Source organism: Rhinolophus sinicus, chromosome 16 (assembly GCF_057876585.1).
Source record: "Rhinolophus sinicus isolate RSI-liver-muscle chromosome 16, RSI-T2T, whole genome shotgun sequence".
In the NCBI taxonomy this organism is placed as follows: Eukaryota; Metazoa; Chordata; class Mammalia; order Chiroptera; family Rhinolophidae; genus Rhinolophus; species Rhinolophus sinicus.
The window spans coordinates 187,396,917-187,419,656 of record NC_142516.1 but is presented as its reverse complement, the minus strand read 5'-3'; the positions used below and the strand labels follow the sequence as shown (position 1 = coordinate 187,419,656).

The window sequence follows — 22,740 nt, the reverse complement described above, 5'->3', positions numbered from 1 at the left end:
CCCTAGACACAAGCCCTTCCTGGGAACACCTCCTGCCCCCTGCAGCTCCAGCCACCCCTGGAGGGGTCTCTGTGGCCATACAGCTTCTCCCCACCGATCAGATCAGGGGTGGACACCGCGCCTGAGATGGACAGCAATCAGATTCTTCTGGGAAATCTGGAGATGGGAGCCAGAATTAGTCAGTCCGTTGTGGGAAGCCGAGCTGGCACCGTGTCACCACAAAGCAGAGCTGGTCAGGCGGGAACAGGAACCTGGGGGAGCCCGGGAAGCCAACCCGCAGAGAACACGATGGAGTGCAGAAAGGCAGGCCATGGGGCCCAAGATGGAGGGCAGAAGGGCCAGTCCGCCGGAGAGCTGTCCTTCCTGCCTCTTAGCCGACTGGAGTGGATTTCTCTCTACAGCCAAAAGAGCCTTGAGTAGGACGGAGCCCATAAGGACTGGGTGACAGACAAGCATTTCGGGCTGCACGCAAGTGTGTGGAGAAGCAGGTGTGCCGGCGGCAGGGGGCAGGGGATGCTGTGAAGTAGTGAATGGTCTAGTTCCAGAACTCACACTCCTGTCTCGTGCCTGCCACCCGGTCCTCAGCGGGATGTGGACGCGTGCAGCTCAGTGTGTGTGCCGTAGCTGGGCCCGTGCCATGTGCAGCAGCTCGGCGTGAGAACAGTGAAGCAAAGCCCTTTGCAGTCTCGGGATGCGCCAGACTGACAGGCAAGCCGGGTTCAGAATTGCAGAACCTTAAAACCAGGAAGGACTGAGCCCCCTTTCTGCTGATCAGCCCCTCTCCAGCCATGTCCCCTAAACCACAAGTTTTCCCATCCCAGATGACTGGTGACAGCAACTGCCTAAAACACCTGGCAGCAGAGAGAAGTGGTGGGTATGAGGGAGAACGTGAAACCCCAGTTCCAACTTCCTGGCTTCTTCCCTTGTTCTGTTCTTTTCTGGCACGTGTGGTGCTCCAGCCATCAACATACTCCATTTTTTCATGAAGAAATCAACCAACTGGGCCCAAGTTTTAAAAAATTAAATAAAGTCACTTTAAAACAGTGTTGTTCTTCTTTCCTTTCCCAGTTGATACGTGGTACCCGTCGCCAGCAATATGCAACCTGAGACATCCACGCTCAGAGGTGTTTTCGTCCACGTGCTGAGCTGCAGGCTAAGGTGTGTGGGCTTCCGGATGAATCTGTGTGGGTGGGTCACAGAACGTGATTCCAGAGCTGACTGTCTGACGTTAGCAAGATTTCACTTCCAGTGCTGTACCAAAGTGATTAAGAGTTTTATTTTCTAAGAGGACATACAGCCTGGTGACTAACGAGGACTCGCTACTTCCGGAAGCTGCAGTGAACAGGTCCATTTGCCGGAGTTCACTGCCAGGCTGGCTCACCCGCTCTCCTCTCACACCCTGGGCTCCATGAAGATATCAGGCTCCTTGCCCAAAGGCAGGAGACTCGAGGAAGTGGGCTGTGGGGTTAGCAACACCCACAAAAGCGTCAGCGCAAGCTGACTTGAGTTCTAGCCTTCGCTTCTCCACAAGGTCATGGTGGTTTTCTCTGCTTTAGAAAGAGCAGATCTCTCACCTGTCCTACTACGGTAGGAAACAATTGTTTGAAATTGCTTCTCAAACACTTAGCAAATCAAAGCATGCTAGGTCTCTTTCCTCAGTGGCACTCATTTCCCGGGTTCACTGGGGGATCCGCTGATCCGCTCCACTCCTGGCCGTGGGGGTCTCCGCCCGTGGACTGACTTCCCTCTCTGCACACACCAGGCACCTTCTTCCCCTTTGGAGTTGGAATTTACCTGGAATCCCTCAAGCCGACAGCAGGCATCTACTGCGGTAGGGGCTGCTTCTCCTTTTCCCCAGGGGAGCAAGCTGCAGACTCCCACGCTGAGCCGAGTCTCCCGGGCGCCCTGGCCCCGCCACACCAGCACCCAGGGTGGCGCCTAGTATGTGGCAGGGTCAAATTCAATAACCGTCAGAGGAGGTGCAGTCTCTCCCCTTCTCCCACATTTCCTCTAGGGAAAGGTTCTTCCTCGATGGCAGGACGTAAGGCATTCCCTAACCCTGACACCCAGTGGGGTAGGAATGGAGTATTGTGTATCTCTGGGAGTGAAGAAGCAGGCTGCAAATCAGGACACAACCAAGTTTTTCATCATTTTGAACTTGTGTACACAACTGAAATAGGTTAGTTAGTTTGCCCTGCCGCGCCCCTCATCCCTTCCACCTGGGCCCAGGTGAAATGACCCGACCTGCAAGGTCTCCCATCAGACCGAGACTGTCTAGCACACTCCATCACCAGGGAGCTGTGTCTGTAAGCACGCGGATGTGTGGGTTCTCACTCTGACCACCCTGTGAAGCAAGGTTGCTCCCTAACACCCTTGCACGTTTTCTGTATTCCTGCCTCTCACCGAACCTCTAGTCACCTTCAAAGCCCATGCCAGAGACCAACTCCTGTAAGAAGGCTTACCTGATTTCCCAAACGTGTCACGAATCACTTCATTCTCTGTGCTACTTCCATGTTTTACGGCTTGTATGTGACAAAGCAAATGCTGATAAAGTACTTTCTACGTATGTGTCCTAGAGTGTCCTCACTGCTTTACATACATTGACTCATTTAATGTGCACCACAATTCTAGGAGACACTCTAATCCTATTTTTCAGATGAGGAAACTGAGGGACAGGAGGCCAACAGCTGCGCTAAGTCACAGGCTTTGAATCCAGGCAGCTCTGAAAGCATTCTGCCATGATTTCTATCGCTGCACTTAGCACACAGTGGCGCCGTATTTGTTTGTTTCAAAGTCCTCTTCAATACCATGAGGTTCACAAAGCCAGGACCGTCTTCTGTGACTGGCAGTCCCAACCTGACGGGCATCCTGTGTGCTCACCGGGCCATGGCAGCCCTGCCACTGTGACAGCTACGTCAGCAACTTTCTCATGAGCCTGGGGCTGAACACTCACTGGGTGGTCTAGGAGGAAAGGGAACCTAGCACGTGGCCACCTGCAGTCGTTCCTGGGAACTAGCGCATCTGAAACTAGAGCGAAGACAGGAAGATCATTCCCCAAGTAAGCACCTCCAGAACCTGAACAGGAATTGGAGGCGAATCTCTAGAGCCAAGACAACTCAGGTAGAATCCAAAATCAACACTTTTTGATTCAGGAAAGGCAACTCTTGAGACTTTGCTACCCATTAGTTGGTGAGGAGAAGTCAAATGTGAGAGAGCTAATGCAGATTATATCTCAATAGTAATAACTAAAACCACCACTACCACCATCACCACAACCCCCAACATGAGAGGCTGGCAGGTAAATCACAGCTGTGGGCGGCCACCAGCACAGAGCCCATTATTCACACACAGTGGTGACCACAGCCTCCATTCCCTGGTGCTGCTCTAGGTTCTGAGTCTGATTCTGCCCCTGACTACTGCGTGGCCTTGATTCTTTAACCTCTCAGTACCCGAGGCTCCACATCTATAACACAAGGGTAATAAGAGAACCCACGTCCTAGCGTTGCTGTGAGGATTAATCGAGTGACGGAAGTCAAATGCTTGGCTCACTGCCTGGTGCACAGAACAGGTCCCTTAAACACAAGCTATTATTCTTCCTGTTTACTTAGTGACGGAGGCAGAGAATTGGTGGCATGGAAGGCCACAAACACCCATCACCTTTACCCCTGGTGCCTGGCACATGGTGGGCACTCGGTAGGTTTTCAGTAAATGAATGAATGAACGAACGAGTGGCCAAAGTGGTTCACAGGCTTTTGTTCAAGGAGAGAAACTAGAATGGCGATCAGAAGTAAGGCTTACGTATCACTAGGACTAGCCCAGTAAATGTTTTAATTCAGCCTTTTATTAAGGAGATTGATGTATTGTACCGTGTTTCCCCGAAAATAACGGCGGGTCTTATATTACCTTTTGCTCCAAAAGATGCACTAGGGCTTATGTTCAGGGGATGTCATCCTGAAAAGTCATGCTAGGGCTTGTTTTCCAGTTAGGTCTTATTTTCGGGGAAACACGGTAGACATCCCCTGTCATAATAATGATTCTTAGGCATTGTACAAATCCTTCTGTGTATCGTGAATTATCAATGGTAAATTATAGTCAAGAAAGTTCTAAAATTAAGCATATATTTCTGCATTCACATGCTTTTAAAATTGGAACTCCATGTAGAGCAGAGATGGCAACGAGGAATTAACTGGGATATTCTGACTGCCTGACACTTGGGTCACACTCCTGTACCCATGCAGTACGGTCACTCGTCCACACTGTGTTTCCCACTAGACTGTGGACGCGCCTCTGCCTGGGGCTCCTGTACCCACGGAGCCTGGGACAAAGTCGCAGCCAGTCAGTCCCAGCCAGTTGGCAGCCAGCGTGTCCCATGATCGCACCAGGCGAACATTTTCAGTCCAGCAAAACAAAATATTCTTCGGCTTACTTATGCTGCTCTTAGGTTTCCGCAAAACAATAAAAATCTTGTATCTTAAGACCTTATAAATACAAATTTCAATATTTAAAAAACTGGTACACTTTTAAGAAAATCATTCTTTACAACCCGAAACGTTAAGACTAAATGACAGAATCGACTTTCAACTGTAAACTAAAGCATCTTCAAAGCCCTTCTTAAGTCAGATGACTTCTAACAATATCAGGCGAAAGCTGTTCCTTTGCTCATAATAAACCATTACAGGCTTGTACCGCTGGTCTGTCAGGTGTTACACTGCGCTAATGTGTCATGGGTGGTGGCACCTGCCCAAAGGAAAGGAAGCAGGAAGAAGGACGGGAGTATGTGGAGAAAAGCGAGGTTCAAGAGCAATCTCTGGGCGTTCCTCTTACACATCATGAAAAGGATATTAGGCTCGCTGCTCTGGACTCATGGCAGAAAGAAAATCGAATCAAAAAGCAAACCAGCGTATCATGTCCTGGACTCACACAAACGCCAGGGAGATGGCCGACGTGCTGAGACGAAAGGTGGGTCTGCAGCAAGTGAAGTCTGCACCTAAGGCAGCTCCCCTTCAGCTCAGCGCCCGCTCCTGCTGTCACACCTGTGGGCTCCTGAACTCCCGTGGAGGTCTAAGGGTCCACTCTGAGGTCGCACACCCTACCCGGTACTTGACGTGTAACGGAAATTCAAATTTTAGCCAAAGGAGCTTGACCGTAAGAGGAAGGAGAATATTGTTCCTCCTGAGGGCGGGGATGTTTAGGTGCCTGGATCCCGGCAGGGATGCTAAAGACAAACCCCTCTCCTCCACACCTCTGGCGTCTGCGCCATTTTCCTGGTTTGGAGGTGAGACTGGGAGTGTTGGGGGTGGGTGGATTCTGGGAAAGTACACGCTGGTAGTTACTTTGCCCCAAGGGGAGAAGTCCCCCAAAGAGGGATCAGTACACATGATGGTCTGTTGGGCAGGTAATGGCTCTAGAAAATGGAAATTTAATCTACCTCTCAGCATGATTTCTGAGGATTCAGTATTTTCGAGCATGTAACACATTGCCAGGCACATAAGGACCTGCTAAGTGTTTCCTCTTATTTCACTGACAGGTACCAACAATGATGAAAATAAGCTTCAAAGAAAATTCGTGCAAAGACCATTAGGAACAACTGCAATCCTGCTGAAATCCATGAGCTGCTTATGATACAACAGAACAAAACCTGTTTTCTTTTTTAAGATGTTACTTTAGAAGTTACTGTGGCAACATGTAATTTCAAACCTTTCCAATGCCCAGCAACCACAATCTTATTACATTTTGACAGTGAAAACATCCCTTAAGTGTGTGTACTGGTTGAGTTTAACAATCGCACCTATTAAATATGGCCTTCCTGTTCTCTTAGGATGTGACATCTTCCCAGATATGCATCTCCCTTATCAGCATTCCTCTCTCTCAATCTCACAGCAGTCAGAGGGTTCAGGATTCCTACTTCCTGATTTTTGGCTGTCAAAAGCATGTTTATCAGAGCAAGAGTCCTGAAATAAAAGAATATGGGAACTCCAGTGAAAGGGAGTCTCTTCCACGGCCAGCAGCCATATTTTCGTATTAAATAACAAAGCAATTCCAGAAAATTAAGCGGGAATGGCACCAGTCTACCACCTAGATTAGCTATCCTACTGAACAGGTAACAAATGTTTAAGACTCAAGCAGATGCTGTCAGATGTGATGAGACAAAAGGTAACTAAGATAAGCTGAAGAAATCAGGTTTGCAGAAATACCAAAGCATAGGATTAAATGACACACAGCTTTGCCCTGCAAACGTTACTAGTGGCCACCAAGTTCAATCTGGCAGGCACTGTCACCACAAACACAAAAGGCAGGGGTAGGACACAGGTTTGTTTCACAGCAGTTCCATACATCAAAAACACAAGCTTTCGGGGAAGATACACACCATGAACCAGGCACGTGACAGGTACCCAGAATTCTCAGTTCCATACAGATTGATCACACTATCACCCATCTGCTCCTTGACACCAAGCTTCGGATAATCAAAGTGGGAAAGCAATGGGGGGACATTTGGTTCCTGTACCAGAACAAGGCAGGACAGACACGTGGAGGTGGGGGTGGGGAACGGGACCACCTTCCTCTATCAGTTTTATTTTACAGTGGGAACACAAGGACAAAATTTTTCTTAATGCAGTGGTACTCAACCTCAGCATTCTGGTATTCTGCTGCTAAAAATCAAATACTACAGAAAAATATTGATCTCAATGGATAGATGTTTCCTTGATTTAATTACCTAACATTTCCTTAACTTTTTGGCATTTGCTACTTCTTGCTTGCAAGCATATAGAAGCAATAGACAAAACGAATAAGTAAAAAGAACTTTTCATTGTGTTTAGTTTGCGAAAACTTCTTTTGTTTTGGTCTTGTTTGTGGGTGAGATTTTGGATTGCCTAAATATAATACTTTGTGCCAGAAAAACTTTAACCATGGACATGTATTGCTTTTATTTAAAATCAGTTAAAAAGAAAGATAAGAAACATTCCCGGAAACTCACATGAACCTTTCTGTGTATACACAGTAGCCTCACCCTACAGCTGTCCCTTAGTTTGTCAGTACTGTTTGTCATATGACATTTCTGCTGAGTGTGCAGTCAAGTTCTGGGGCAAAGTCAGTCTTTGAGAACCTGATAACCTCGATGTCAGAGACATATCTTGAACTGTTGGAAAAGTATTTAATTTCTAATTATTTTAAAAGCAAATAAACATCGTTTGACCATGACTTTGTCCATCTCTTATGACACTATTGATGAAAACTGCTATCCTAGCATAAACATAAATGCTCTCCTTCTGGTAACACGTGTGAATGTGAAACATGATCACCTGTAAAAAAAAAAGAGTTCTGTTCTTCGACAATTTCAGAATAAGGAACTCTGGCTTTTTATTCCCTTTGAGTTTCTGTCCTTGACTATGTTTTTCTTATCGTGCCATTCATTCTGGATTTGTATAACCTCAGCTCTTCAGATATAAAAACAAAGACAGAGTTCTCATTTAGAAACCATTTCCTAATTTTACATTTTAAAAGTTCATATTCAAAAAGAAGATCCTCTTCGCCCCAAATTCTAACCCCATCACGAGTAATCTGATTCAAAACAAGCCTATAAATAAATTTGTTCTTTCTCCTCAAAAAACACTTAGGTAAACTTTCAAGAATTATTGTTTAAAAATTTACCTACAGATATTAACGTCTGAGCCATTTTACCCCCTGTCACAGATGCTGCCCAAGTTCATGTATCAGTGCTGTCCTGCGAGCATGCTGGCTCGGGCTCTTCTTAGTCACTCTTTTCCTCGCCTTGGTAATGTCTGTACTCTGGCTTCAGCTCCCACGTGTTTTTGTGGATCCCTTTTACATTCTGAATACCAATTTCTTGTAAGATTTCCTTCAGGTACACCTTCAAAAAACAAACAAACAAACAAAAAACCCCAAACAGATGAGATTATGAAGGCAGGAACACAATTTAAAATAAAATGATACACCAAAACACATTAAAAAATTAGGATCCTAAAAGCACAAGATTTTTCTATAGAGTTCAACAAACTGCCTTTTGATTCTACACGTGCAATACACCATAACGGCATTCAGTGTATGATTGTGTGCGTTAGAGGGGGTGGAAGTCCTGACTGCCAACAACCTGAGAGCTGAAAAGAAAAGAAAGTCTAGATAAAAACACACTAGAAAACTGGCGCCCAATGTTTATTAGGATGCTCTGCCCTTGAGCTCCACGGCCTCACGCCGTTCACAGTCAGAGAGGGTGATTCTTGCACCAGCTGCTTCAGAAGCAGCAGCATGCATAGAAAGATGACAAATATTTTTGGGACAATATTCTGTGAAGCAAGCACATGACAGGTATCCAGAATGCTCAGTTCTAAGGTGAGTTCTCAGACTTGCTATCAGGCCCCTTATTTTTCCTGTGTAAAAAGGAAAGTCATTATTTGTGTTTGCCATTACTTGTATCTTGGCCGAGCTTGTCACGGCAGGGGAGGGATAAGAAGTGATAATAAGACATGCTGAACACCATGGGGGCTGCAGCTTTTGCGTGCTTGGCTCCTCCGAAGGAAAGAGGTAGAGTGACGATGTGGGGCAGAACGCTGCATTATGGTATTTCAGGTCCTGAAAATTCAGTAGATATTAACCAAATGATTACTATATTCGTGGAAATGATGGCTAAGATAAATGTTATGAAATCCCACCTTTGCTTGCTAATGCCCAAGGCCAAAAAGCATTCCACTATAAACTGACAGATATAAATTACAGTGCCATACTTCCCTCTTGGAGAGAGAAAAGTTAATTTAAGAGTGATTTTTTCCTGGCTGCAGAACAAACCAATCCAACGATAATTTTTGTGTGTATGCTTCAAAGAACTGGCTACAGCATTACAGTGACTCATCCCATTGATGGAGAATGTAACGCTTTTTTATTGAGATGACACACTAATTAGAAAAACGGTTGCTAAGCTCTTCCCCAGGTAATGTTTAGGCAGTGCCCTTCCCAAGTGTGGTGTTAGCCTACCTGATTCAGAACCTCGTGGGAAGCCTGTTCAATAAGCCCCATCACTTAGGCCTCAGTGAGTCATTTCTGGGGCCAGGCCTGGGAATCTGCATTGTCAAAGCCCCCGGGAGCCTCAGATTGAACTAAAGCTACAGCGTCCTTCTAGGAGTCTCCCCGCGCTAATACTCAAGGACCTTTGCGTCCCTAAAGCCCTCTCCAAGCTCCCACTGCTCAGGTCATGCCTTGTCCATCAAAGGCCACCTGACACTGATGGTAGGACTCTCTCCAGCTTCCAAAGTCCTTTCACTCAGGCCCCAGCAGGTGGCAGCAAGGAACCAACTGAGGCCTGGGCTGCCCAGGAGGCGGCTGGCTGCCACCCATGCCCTCAAGGGCCCCTGTGAATGAGCACGAAGGCTTACACATCCAGGGCATGGGCATGTCTGCCACCTGCCCCTTCAAACCACATTTAAAAAATGGGGCCCTTCACTAACTACTTTCTAATGAAACAGGATTCGTAAGTGGAAAATGATGGGTTGGGCACAAATGATTTTCAGTTTAGATGCCAAGCACAGCATCTGTGTAAAATTCCCAAGAATGGTTTATTGTGAGAGTGACCGGGACCCTGTGCCCAAGGTCGTACAAGCGTGGATGCTCTGCAATGAGTCAAAGGGCAGAGGGCGGCAGCAGGGGCACGCGCTCGCATGACAGGGACAAAGGGGAGAGGGCGGCAGCAGGGGCACGCGCTCGCATGACAGGGACAAAGGGGAGAGGGCGGCAGCAGGGGCACCCGCTCGCATGACAGGGACAAAGGGCAAAGGGCAGAGGGCGGCAGCAGGGGCACACGCTCGCATGACAGGGGCAAAGGGCAAAGGGCAGAGGGCGGCAGCAGGGGCACACGCCCGCCTGACAGGGGCAAAGGGGAAAGGGCAGAGGGCGGCAGCAGGGGCACACACCCGCCTGACAGGGGCAAAGGGGAAAGGGCAGAGGGCGGCAGCAGGGGCACACGCCCGCCTGACAGGGACAAAGGGCAAAGGGCATCACCAAGAGCACCGCTCACCTGACAGAAGCTCTCCTGACTTCAAGTCTAATGTGTCCATTTATAATCTAGATATAGAACATGCAAAGCCCAAAAAAGGGATAAACGCAAAATATTAAGAAAGTCTTAAGTGGGATGGAGGGTTATCAATATGTGAAGGGTGTAAATGTCTAACGATTATGTTGCTTTGTATACCTGAAACTAATTAAAAAAAAAGAAAGAAAGAAAAGTCTTAAGTGTACAAATTCAGTTGCTTTCACGTGTAGTCCACCGTTGCTTTGTTAAAACTGTATAATAAGGTTAGGTAGTACGTTGTGTGTTTTTTTTATGAAGATGTCACTTTTTCTTTTTTTTAAAGGAGGCCACAGCTCCCAGTGGACCGTGTGGGGATCAAACCAGCAACATTGCTGTTATCAGCACCGTGCTCCAACCAACTGAGCTAACCGGCCGCCCCTCTTTTTTCCTTTTTAATAGTAAGCATGGAATGAAATATTCACAGTCTGTCAATTAACTAGTCAGGTAACAAGTAGGATTAAGGTCATTTTATCTAGCCATGGTACAGACTTCTTAGGGCGGGGGGAGGGCACGGAAGCACACTTCTGGAGTTCTAAGAATGTTCCCAACTGCAACGTAAGACCATCTTACTCTAGCCAAGCAAGTTAACTTGGTACAAAGCATCAGCAGAGAAAGCTGGATGACAGGGAGAAACAAGGTCAGAAAAGCCCTGAAGGGAAGACACAGTAGGAAACAATGAGGCCATGTCACTCTTCCGTTTACCAGTTTTCAGTGACTTCACCTTGGCCTACAGGCTCAATTCCCAGCTCTTTACAGGCATCCATTCAGGTCTTCCTTTACATTTGGCCTCATCTTCTAGTACCTCCCTTTATATGCACACCTGCTCTTTCTGTGTCTACAAGCTTCCAGTTTTATTTCATATGCTCTTCCCTTTCTCAGTAATGCTTATCCCCTTCTCTCAAATCTGAACTTCTTACCTTCGAAGACTTTCCCAGAGAAACTTCCCTAACAGGCCCACGTCTCAGTGATAGCCTGTACTGTACTGTATTATAACCCTTTCCTTACATGTGTATCTCTGTTCCTCTTACACTGCCTGCCTGCACACCACAGAGGCTCCATGCACTTACGCTGAATAAGCAGGGTACTTCAGAGTAAACGAGGTAGTTAAGAGGACTGGGGGTGCGGGGGTCACTTAGAAGGGCCACAGGAATAACTAACTCGGGCCCTGCAGACTAACTTGGGTCACTAACTCGGGCCCTTTTTAGTTTTAGACCTCAGGCTCTACTTAACTTACAGGGCAGTGACTCAGTGTGAGAAATAAAAGTTGACTGATTAAATTGCATTACCTGAATGTGAGTGACATTTATTACTAAAATCTGTATTCCAGTGCTAAAATACTGTTGGAAACCAAGCCAACTAAGAGGGAAATCTTAAAGGTTCTAACAGGATTGAAGATTAATTGGTAATCTAACTTTCCTTTTTAAAAATCTGTATATTCACACAAATATGTATTTTAGCACCTACCACACGCCAGGCAGAGTGGTACAAGTCAGCTTTGACCCTCACAGAGTCCACAGCTTAAGACAAGGGTGTATGGGGCGGAAGACAAAGGCACACAGTAGGCAATCGTAAGCTAAAACAGAAGCACAGTAACGACACACACACGGGATATTACAGGGAGCCCTGAGGAGGGGCACCCCACTCAGCCTTCAAGAGAAACTCGCTCTCCCCCTCTTACTTAGTCTAAACACTGACTTTCCAATTTAATCTTGGCCTGACCACTTGTGCCATGTTTCCCCAAAAATAAGACCTAACTGGATAATCAGCTCTAATGTGTCTTTTGGAGCAAACACTAATGTAAGACCCGGTCTATATTATATATTGTATGTGGGGACAGAGTCCCAGAGAGCAGTTTCCAGGCTCTCGGCCTCACGTGGAAAGGTGCTGGCTCGGTTATTACATGGCCATCAGCTATAATCAGATGGCCATCCACTGTGACTGGGTGACCACGAGCTGTAACCAGTTAGCCATTAGCCACTAATATAACAGCCGTGGCTACGCTAGGGGGTTGGTTGGTTGGCAGAGAAGCGGCAGATTGCAGATCGTGTGGCTCCTGCTTTCTGTGTCTCCAACCCAACCACCAGCGAGACTATAGTGGTATGACTCCCCTATCTATGGCTCCTTTTTGGCTTCATCATGTCTTGCGTTCTTATGTGGGGAGCGGGACCTGAGACCCTGCGTTACATTATATTACATATTTTATATTATAGTATAGTATATTATAGTAAAATAAGATCGGGTCTTATATGAATTTTTGCTCTAAAAGATGCATTAGAGCTGCTTGTCTGGCTAGGTTTTATTTTTGGAGAAACAGTATTTTAAAGGATTCTGGACCTGAGTAGATCACCTTCACTTCACACAGGACTGGAGAGATTTCTCACTGCTGACTATGTGCTGAGCTGCAGAACACGATGTGAAATAATACACTGGCTGAGGTCCAGCAGTTCTCCATCAAAGGGATGTGTGGGAGAGTACTTACAGTTAAGTCTGGATGCAGAGAAAAAATGGACAGAGTATTACAGCTACCTCTGAAGGCAAAGGCAAAGCACACACTGGACCAAAGAAGCCAAGTGCTTTAGGATGTGGCTTGCATACAACTGTGGGGACCAAAGGGCCAGAAGATCAAACTCCTAATCTTCAAGACAAACCCATGCAGGCTCACAAAAACAGTGGCCTAATACTGTCCTCTCATTTTCTTTCCTTCCCTCCCTCCACCACTAGCCATTTCTCCTACCATCTTTTTCTCTACTGCTCTGCCAGCCAAATGGAGGATTTCTCTGCATTTCATTTTATCAGGAATTTCAGTGTTAAGCATTACATACATAATACTAAATTAACTATAAGTTCCAAGAAGTTGATAAAACAGGTGTCTTTGACAGAGAGCTGATCACCAAGTAATAATGCTTTAAGTGAGCCAAAAACATGACCCTACCACTGGTGTAGATCTACTGGTTACCAGAACCTTCTATTCATGAGGAAAACATTAAACTTTCATAAATATTTAAATTTCCTCCATTTATATTCAACATAGTTAATAATTTATTTTAGTATGGCATTTCACATTCTAAAACTTTTAATTAAGGCCCCACTTCATAAGTTAGCAAATAATTATTTTTTAAAACAGACGTCTCACAAAGGTTTGCATTAATTAATATGCTCTGTTGGGATATGCGTGGTCATATTAGTTTTAACAGTGTCATTCAAAAATAAAAACTCCCAGTTACAGAAAATGTGAAGGGAGAACTGAAAGAAAATATGTGAACAGGAAGGAAATGATAACAAATTAGGGAAAAAAGAGAAAACAGCACTTATTTAGTAAATTTGGGAATGAGCTTCAAACATTAAAAATACCTATTTTCTCTTTGGATTAGGACCTAAATGAGCTAAGATAAAGCTTAAATTCTATTCTCTATTTACCTGGTTTAGATTCATAATGATGATTCTTAATAACAGAGAAATCAGAAAGCAGCCTGCCTGAGAGAGAAATGAGGTTTTTTTTCCTTCATTAAAAAGGGGTTCCTATTGTCAGAAAAATATTTTCCTTGCTTGTCTACAGATACACACACGCATCTGAATACAGAAGAGGCAACGTGGTGAGAGACATTCCTAGACTGAAGTGGGGACTTGGGAGTTCCAGCCACTGGGCAAGTAAGTCCGTTCTTTGGTGCTCAAGTCAGAAAGACGAGATAATCTCTACAGGTACTGTTACCTGTAAGATCCTGAGTCAGATACACACACATCATGTATCATATTGACATGCTCTGAGATACATACAGATCACACACATGTATCATAATTATGTATTATATGTATCTTTACAACATGAAGAGTAAATAGGAACACAGGTGTCTGGCTTGAGCAACTTGGGGATGGTGGCATCACTTTAGAGGGGACGTCTGGGGGAGGCTTTGGGGTGGTGTAGAAATCAAGAGTTCCGTTCTGAACACACTAAATTGATCTGCGATTACAATAACATGATTAATACAGACTAGGTGCCAACTCCAGCAGGCAGAGTGGACGAGGCAATGGGCCCTGGCAGGCAGAGTACTCCTACCCTACCCTGTTCGTTTGGGAATGGGCATACGCCCCCTACCAGGTTAATTAAACCTCCCCGGGGGCTTTTATTGGAATAATCGGACAGATGCCCTCTTTTTGCTTAGGGGTCGCCAGCTGGGAGGTGCTTCAGGGGATCATTCTGGTGACCACATGGCAAGATCCTGCCTTAGAATAAAGACAGCACACAAGAAAGGCAGAATGATGGGGCGAGACGTAGAGAGATGGGAAGGGACGATTCTAATGAAAACATCGGAATCTGGATGGAGCCATGTTTAAAGCTAGATGCATTCCTGGACTCCCCCGCTACAGGAGTCAATAGAGTGAGTCTATTTTTGTTTCAGCGAGTTAGTTTCAGTTGCGTTCCTATTCCTTGCAACTGAAGGAGTCCCGGCCAACTCACAGATCTATAATAGCACACACCTGTAAATAAATGTTAGTTTTTGACAGGAGAAATTCTCAGTATGTCGAATTTTGTCATTTTATCCTTAAAAAAACGTATCTTCCTGGATGTTACTGATGCCAAATTTTGCTTGAATTGCTTCTATTCAAGCCTCTATCTGGCCTGTCTGGAAACAAACTGAGGATCAGGTGAAATCTCCGTGTGGTTGTGCTGCTGTTCATCAAAAGCCTACTTTGTGCACATAAGCAACGGCTGCTGAGCAGTATTCGGTGCTGACAGACCTGAAGTATGGCCATCAAGCCACCTCAAAATCAAAGTCACGCAAACCTTTGCCAAGGTTTTCTGTTCATTTGAACTTACTTTAATAAAAGATGCAAATTGTTGAATAACATATTCTGAATTTAAAATGGTCCACTGGTTCCGCATGACTGGGAGTGCTGAGTTAGACGGGGCATTGATAATTAAAGACAGATTTCCCTGCAGCTTGACCTAAAAGTGGGTGGATACAGCACAAGGAAATGAAGTGGTTCAGTTGTAATCACAGTTGGTTTTGGACAACACGTTTACTAGAAATGTATAGTCACAGGACCACGGTAAATGGGTGCTGTGTTAGAGCTGGCAGGGCTCATGGTCTTGGCAGTTTGGTGTTTCAAAGGGAGCTATTAGATAGAGTTTCTAACTAGTTTTGAAAATGCTGTATATCCTTCTATTTTAAAGATACAGTAAAATATACAGACTAGACATAACACATTCAAGGTGGAAGATCAAAAATTTCCAAGGGAGAAATAATAGAATCCCTCTGATATTTCACTTTACAGGGGGGCGTAAAAAAGCCCAAATTTAAACTGTATAAAAAATCCCTTTAAATGGATAGCGGCCGTGTTTTTGACTCTCCATCAGTTACAGAGCCGGGCCTTTGAAAACGGCTTGTTTGCTCTGTTAGTCACTGATCACTTATGCAAGTCACATACTGGAAAGGAGAGAAAGATGGGACCCGAGGACAGTTTCCCTAATCAACATTTCCGCTTGTAGAACTGAGGTTTTTAGGAAGAATACAGAAAGGAAGGAACTGGAAAAACAAGAAAATACTTAAAATTCACTCAGAATATGTCAAAAATGACATTCTAAAGGCCAGAAAGCAGATGGTAACTTAAGAATAGAGTGGCGGCACTAATGACAAAGGGGACGTGTTAAACGACACATTTCATGGTTAGAAACTCACCAAAAGTGGCCCTGGAGGCCATCAGAAAATGAGGGACTGTCATTAAATGCGTTTACTAAAGATGTGATCGACACAAATAAGGTCTCTTTTTTTCCCTTTCACACGGGGCTCCAAAATTTGTTAATAATACTAATAACACATATTTGTAAACAACTTTACAGTTGACAATGCAGCTTTCATAAACATAAATCTCTCACAGGGATCCTGTACATTAGGTATTATAGTAAACATATTTACCATCTTAATTTTGTAATATTATAGACATTTCATTTGAGCCTATTGGCCAATTTTATACAAGGTATGTCACGTGTTCAGTCTTAAACATTAAGCAACGCGCTAAACATGAGACGTTCTTAAGCACCTTGGCCAGGACTACACGGCTAACGGGAGGGCTGGGACGTGGCCTGAGGTTCCTACGTCCCAAAACCGTGCGATTCCATCGCCTCAGGAAGCCCCTTCCCTGGGTCACTGATCTTCAGGCTACTCTGGGCTCATTTATTCTCCTGCTGTTGCTCAGGCTAAAGTCAAATTAGTAAGCGTGTGCCGATGACCTAGTACAGACTCACTTCTGTCCTGTGAACCTCTGAAAGGAGACAGTTACCTACACAGTGGAGAGCTGGGCGCTGGCCATTTTCTTTCTAGGTCAATGGGCTTTGCCAACTCAGTTCAAATGTGAGAAGGAGGTAGAGAGGAGAGACGAAATAGGACAGAGTCACAGATTTAGAGCTGGAAGGGATCAAAAAGACCATCTAGTCCCGCTCCCTTCATTTTAGAACTGGAAGTGACTCCCCAGGTCCCAGTGAGGTCAGTGGCAGGACTGGCACCCTGCTGACCACGTCCTGCCCGTTCCTCTAGGAGAGGACACCGGTGGCCTGACCACCCCACACTTCCTTAAAGCTGGCTCTTTGTCCCCCACCCCGACACAAATGACCTGAGGCCTGTCAAACCCACGGGAGGAACATGCGGGGGTCCTGGCTACTGAGCACGCAACCATTTCCTTTTTTTCAAATCAACTCATCTAATATTTATTGAGTTTCTACTCTGTTACAGAGTGTATGACCATTTAGGGATATGAATAACATATAACTCTGCCTTCAAGAACATTATGCTTGCCAAGGCAATTTAGTCTCTAAATAATAAAAACTAGTGGAAAATGATTTAGCTTCTAGATCAGTGGTCCACAAATGCTTTGAGGGTCCTGGGCCCTCTGTGAGAATCTGATATAAACTACGGATCTGCTCCCCAGAAAAACCCACACGTTGCGACATAAGCAGATTGCTGGGTCTCCTACAGCCCATGGATTACAGGAAGCTCTAATGTAAGATTCACTGAGCAGCACCACATAAAAATTATCTGGAGAACCAACACTGAGAAATATACTAGTTATCCTTTTTCTTTGATGCAAAATGAATCAACTTTAAAAACAGGTCACTCCATGTTAAAGCAAAGAAACTGTTTTCCCTAGTAGCACTGGACTGTCCCTCTACAAACGTCTGTTTTCCCACGTATGATTTTGTGTGTGTTACTCCAGGAGAGTATACTGTCTGCATTCAGAGTTTCTGGAATGGCCTTTTCATATTGATATAAAACACAAGGATAAACTTCATTAAAACCAGAAGAAATACGGCTTAGCTAATGAATTATTCCATTTCAAATTTATCGTCTCACTTGGAACGCATGCCTAAGGCTTTGATTCGGAATGGCAGCGAAGTCATTAAGATGAGCTGATAACAGTGCAGCACAAGCACTTTCCTCTTCTCTATTAAAAACACTACTTAGATCTATCGCAATTTATATTAATTTCTTAATGAAAAGGTAAAAGGTTGAAGTACAACAGTAGAGAAATATCTGTAGAGGTGGGTAACTGTACAACCAATACTAAAGTTTCATAAATCATTTCCTAAAGCTTTGACTAAATCAGAAACAAATGTGCCAAGCCCTTTCATAAACACTGATTTGGTTAAATATTTTTAAAAACTGGCTATCCTGTTTCGTATTCTGAAGCAGCTAAACAGACCAGGTAGAATGAACATATTCCTGGAGGATACTGGCAAAGTGAACAAAAGAAAAGATAAAGGAAAGTAGATAAAAGGCCAGAAAATAAAAGGTTTTCCATTTGACTTTTAAAATGTGGAAACAAATACTGATAAAATTCAATGTGATTTTTTGCTAACATTTGAAGGTGTGAGAAAGTTAAATGGAAGGGAATGGGACTCAAAGGCTGGAGAAAGGATTTGGATTCCTAACTCGTCACCAGCATATTAAATGGATTCGAAATATAAATTATTAGCAGATAGGCATAAAAGTCTAGAGAAGTGATTAAAAAATGATTATAGAACAAAATTTCTAAAACATCAATTGATTAAATTTTTCCTTAAAAATGGAGAATAGGCCAACCCAACTCCAATCTCAACAAACACTGTGAGTCAGCACTCCTCTCTATTAAAAGGACCTAATGCTGGTGTTGGGTAGATTCTGATTTGGAAAAAAAAAAAAAAATCCGTTACAGAGCAGCCCACAAGACGGGGATAAACTCTCCCACTGTGACAGACCAGTATGACTCTTAAAAGAATATGACTCTTCTGAAACATATTTTCAAAAAAAAAGATTAGAAATAACAAACAGGTGTCAAGGATCAGTCAAAAGGAGGATAAATGCACCATTTCTTCATATGAAACTATTAACATTAAATGTATTTGGAATTTAAAATAATTAAGCTGATGTTATTTAAAAAAAAAAGCTGCATTAAAACATCTTTTCTGAGCGTGGAACTCAAACCTGCTGCAGCACAGGTACCCGTGGCCTCCTTCGTGCCCCACTTCTCCCCGTACTGCACACTTACCGGCAGGAAACCCCGAAAGGATCCCAGCACGCATGTGTATACGTACCACAGGCTGTTTGGTGATGTCCACCAGGTCCTTCAGATTGTAATACTGATGTTTCTCAAAAGCCGAAAACAGCATATCTAAAACGTATTGTTTATCAGCACGAGCTCGTTTTCCATCTTCTTTCTTTTTCCTTTCATATTCAATCTATGTGCAAAAGCAAAAGAAATAAAAGCATCAATTCAACATACTCACTCTGAAACACAGCCATTTTCTTTTGTGCTATCCAAATAACTTAGATTTTAAGCTTCAAGGCAGCAGGTGGCAGAGCAGTGGTTCAGAACCCGGGGTCCTCCCCACCCCCAGGGCTCCTCAGGTCTCTGAGGCTCTAAGACGGTTAGATGGGTATCAATGCCCCTCGTAAACCATTTTCATTACTTTCCAAAGCTTTAGTGATGCGTCCGTTTCTCCCAAAAGAGGTTTTCTTTGCCAAAATTGTATCACTTTAGTGTGGCTCTGGTTAGCTCGTACTGATCAGAAAGTCTGCCGCGCAGTTCTTCTGTTTCTCATTACCCACAATACAGTAAGTTTATCTAACAGAGGCAGTTTGGTGGGGGACAGCTTTCAAAACTGAGGCCAGGCACAGGCTAAGGAGGATGGCAGGTCATAGAAAAGGTTCTCCAGGAAGTGACAAGTTTGGGAAGAACTGGTAACAAAAGCAAAAACAGGGTCAGTGACGGGGCCGTCTGTCACCCCGACTCTGTGTGACCTCCCTGCACTTGTTTCTTCTATAAAATGAGGTGAAAAATGGCACTGAAGGAATGCATAGACTCTCCTCCCATTACCATCCAGGGAACTGCTCATTTGTAAAAATATTACCTTTATATTGAAAACATACAACTTTCAGTTGATTAAGCTTTTAATTTTCCTAGAAACACTTCATTTTGATGAGGCATCAGGAACTTGTTAGAGGAAATATGTATGACATTTGATCCAAAAATATGGTGAATGTTTAAATAAAACAAAATTATTACCGTAAAAAGACACACTGCCATTAATCCCCCTCAAAATACTCCCCCTCGCTTCAAACACACTTATCCCATCGTTCTTGCCACTTTCTGAAGCAGTTCTGGAAGTCCTCTTTCGTGAGTGTCTTTAGTTGCACCCTCGTGGCTGACTCGATCGCCTGAATCGATTCAAAATGTTTACGTTTCATGTTCCTGTTGACTTTGGGGAAGAGCCAGAAGTCGCACGGTGCCATATGTGGTGAATAAGGTGGATGCGGACACACCGTAATGTTTTTATTTGATAGAGATTGCTGTACCAGAAACGATGTGTGACATGGAGTGTTGTCATGATGGAGGATGAAGTAAAGACACTCATGAAAGAGGACTTCCAGAACTGCTTCAGAAAGTGGCAAAAACGGGGTAAGTGTATTTGAAGTGAGGGGGAATACTTTGAGGGGGATTAATGGCAATGTGTCTTTCACTGTAATGATTTTTATTTATTTAAACATTCACTGTAGTGTTTGGTCACACCTCATATAAACTGCACCTGGTAAATAAAACACTATCAGGCTGGGTGACAGCTTCCAGAGAACACTCTCCTGGGCACCTACTGGAATAACTAAATCTAGGGGCTGGCTTCAAAAGTAATGAAATGCGTTTCAACACTTCCAACTAAATGACTGCATCAATTCCAGCCTCGTCGAGTCAGGCTTACTCTATTTTAACAATAGAGATTTGTTATCAAAAAGATAAAATTTAGGGGGTGGCCGGATGGCTCAGTTGGTTAGAGCACAAGCTCTGAACAACAGGGTTGACAGTTCGATTCCCACATGGGCCAGTGAGCTGCACCCTCCACAACTAGACTGCCGACAACGAGCTGCTGCTGAGCCCCCTGGAGGGGCAGCTGGATGGCTCAGGTGGCTCTCAACAACAGGGCTGCCGGTTCAATTCCCACATGGGATGGTGGGCTGCATCCCTGCAACTAAGATTGAAAATGGCAACTGGACTTGGAGCTGATGGGCCCTGGAGAAACACACTGTTCCCCAATATTCCCCAATAAAAATAATAATAAAAAGATAAAATTTAGTTTCTACTCATGTTAAGACTAAAAATATATCTTATACATAATCAGAAACTTTCAACTAGCAGCAAGAGGTAACTGACAACAATGAGTGTCTTCTATCAAAATTAGGAACTAGACAAGGGGAGATCATCTTAATTTTTTTGACATGTAGACCTTGGGAGTAAAACTCAAAATCCATTCATGTCAGGAGACAGGGGGATAAGATGGATGGTGTTTAATGGTATAAACTTGCAACGAGTAGTAAATAAGCCAGAGAGAGAGATACAGTGCAGTGTAATGAATATAGACAATATTGTACTGTAATTATGTAATAAATATCACTACAATCATATTACTATAAATGTATCAAAGTAACACATTATACACCTTAAATTTACACATTACATGTCACATTTATTCAGTTAAAATAAATCCGTTCACCTCTTTAACAGAACAGATGGTGGACTACCGTAGGTGCTTCTCACATTGCCTCTTGCAAAATGTATCCCATTCTCAGGGCTCATGTATTAAAATGCAGACAGAGGGGCCTTGAGCATTTTAAATGTAGAAAGAGTAGATAACCGAAAAATGCAAATGCATGGCAGACTGCACTGTCAGGGAGGAATGAATATTTTCTGGGTGGGAAGAGCATGGAAGAAAACAACAATGGGCAGCTAAAAAGGGTTTATTCGAGAAGAACAGAGGGACTGAAGAGCTAGAAGCAAGCAAGACTGGAGAGGGGAGAGATCAAAGGAGCCATGACCAAGGAGAAAACCCAAGTCTTCCCAGTGTGGAACACATGAAAAAAAATGCATGTAGGACAAAGGCAGAAGTATAAAGTCTGCCCAGCTCAGCAAGAAAGGAGACTGCAAGAGAGCCAGGAGCAAAAAGGATAGACCTGAGGGCTAGTCAAGAAAGACTTCTTTCTCTAGGGTCAGCAGAAGGCTAGAACTAAGAGAATGGCTGCATGATGGAGAAACAAAACATGATCATCAGGATGAAACTCACAAATCCAAGCAGGAGGGCCTCTGGATTAAAAAGAAAATTATATCATGAAGCCTTAAGGGTCGAATATTTTAAGCCCTGCTTTACTGACCAATGAGTAAAAGGTATCTGTTCCCTGTTTACAACTGTGCTTATTAGTTTACACCTTGACACCCCTCCCACTGCTGCACTGCACGTGACGGGTTGATGTTTTGCACTGTGATGGACGGTCATGAAGTGGAGCCTGATGAAAAAGTAGGAAAAAATCTGGACCGTGGATGAAGCTGTTACAACCCTTTACTCTGGTCCAGTGTGGGATAAGAAACCTGAACTAGGGATCTAGAAAACAGGGAGAGAGAATCAGACGAAGAAAGGCTGCGGGAGGGATGTGGCTTTGGTGGAGATTTCATTTAGCCAAAGGCCATTGGTCCTCAAAACGATACAAAGGAAGGAGGGACCTAGCAAAAGACCAGGGCCAGACTTCTATGTTCTCTGTGTGGAGGCACAGTGGTGTGATACTCTGTCTGCCCTTCTTTCCCAGCTTTCATTTATGCTGAAAGACGACAGAAAAAGTTAAATTCAGAAAACAGAAAAGAGGAGAATGATGGCATATTCCACTTCCACCCTTAGAAGTCTCTCCTGTGTAAAATGACTGGAGAAGCAAGGAAGATTAATAGGAAAAATGTTTTCAAATAAAGAAGGCTGCTGGTAAAGCAAGATGGCCCATTTCAGAGAGGGCACACACTCCAGTTGGAAGGGGACAGAAAAACTTTTGGAGTGTTTGTTATTAAGTTGTCCCAACCCAGAGCCACATGTCAGACCCAAAAATCAAAGATAAGATTTAGACTAAATTAGAAAGAAACTTTAAAATCACAACTGAAAGGGTAAGATTAAGGGTTAGATTAAGCTGTGATTAGTAAAGTTAACGAGTAGTGAGAAAAGTCCCAAATTGTACCCAGATCTTTTTTCATTTAATCTTGGTTTTCATGCTTCAATCCCCAAAATACTGCATTTAATATTGTGCTCTCCTCGTTCAAATTAGGGAAAAACAGATCAATACCGGGGGCAGTGCAGCCTAGTGAAATTAAAACACTTAAAAGTAATC

General features: G+C 44.1%; 1 protein-coding gene across 1 annotated transcript in view; it reads right to left on the bottom strand.

Annotated features, from left to right (window-relative positions):
- Positions 1-6,901: 6,901 nt before the first annotated feature.
- Positions 6,902-22,740, bottom strand: part of GTF2F2 (general transcription factor IIF subunit 2) — a 129,325-nt gene continuing 113,486 nt past the window's right edge. The window contains exons 7-8 of the mRNA XM_019756989.3: positions 18,645-18,788; positions 6,902-7,870 (exon numbers count right to left, since the gene is read on the bottom strand). Of these exons, the coding sequence (XP_019612548.1) occupies positions 7,751-7,870; positions 18,645-18,788 (264 nt within the window). The 3' untranslated portion in view covers positions 6,902-7,750. The remainder of the gene's footprint in view (positions 7,871-18,644; positions 18,789-22,740) is intronic.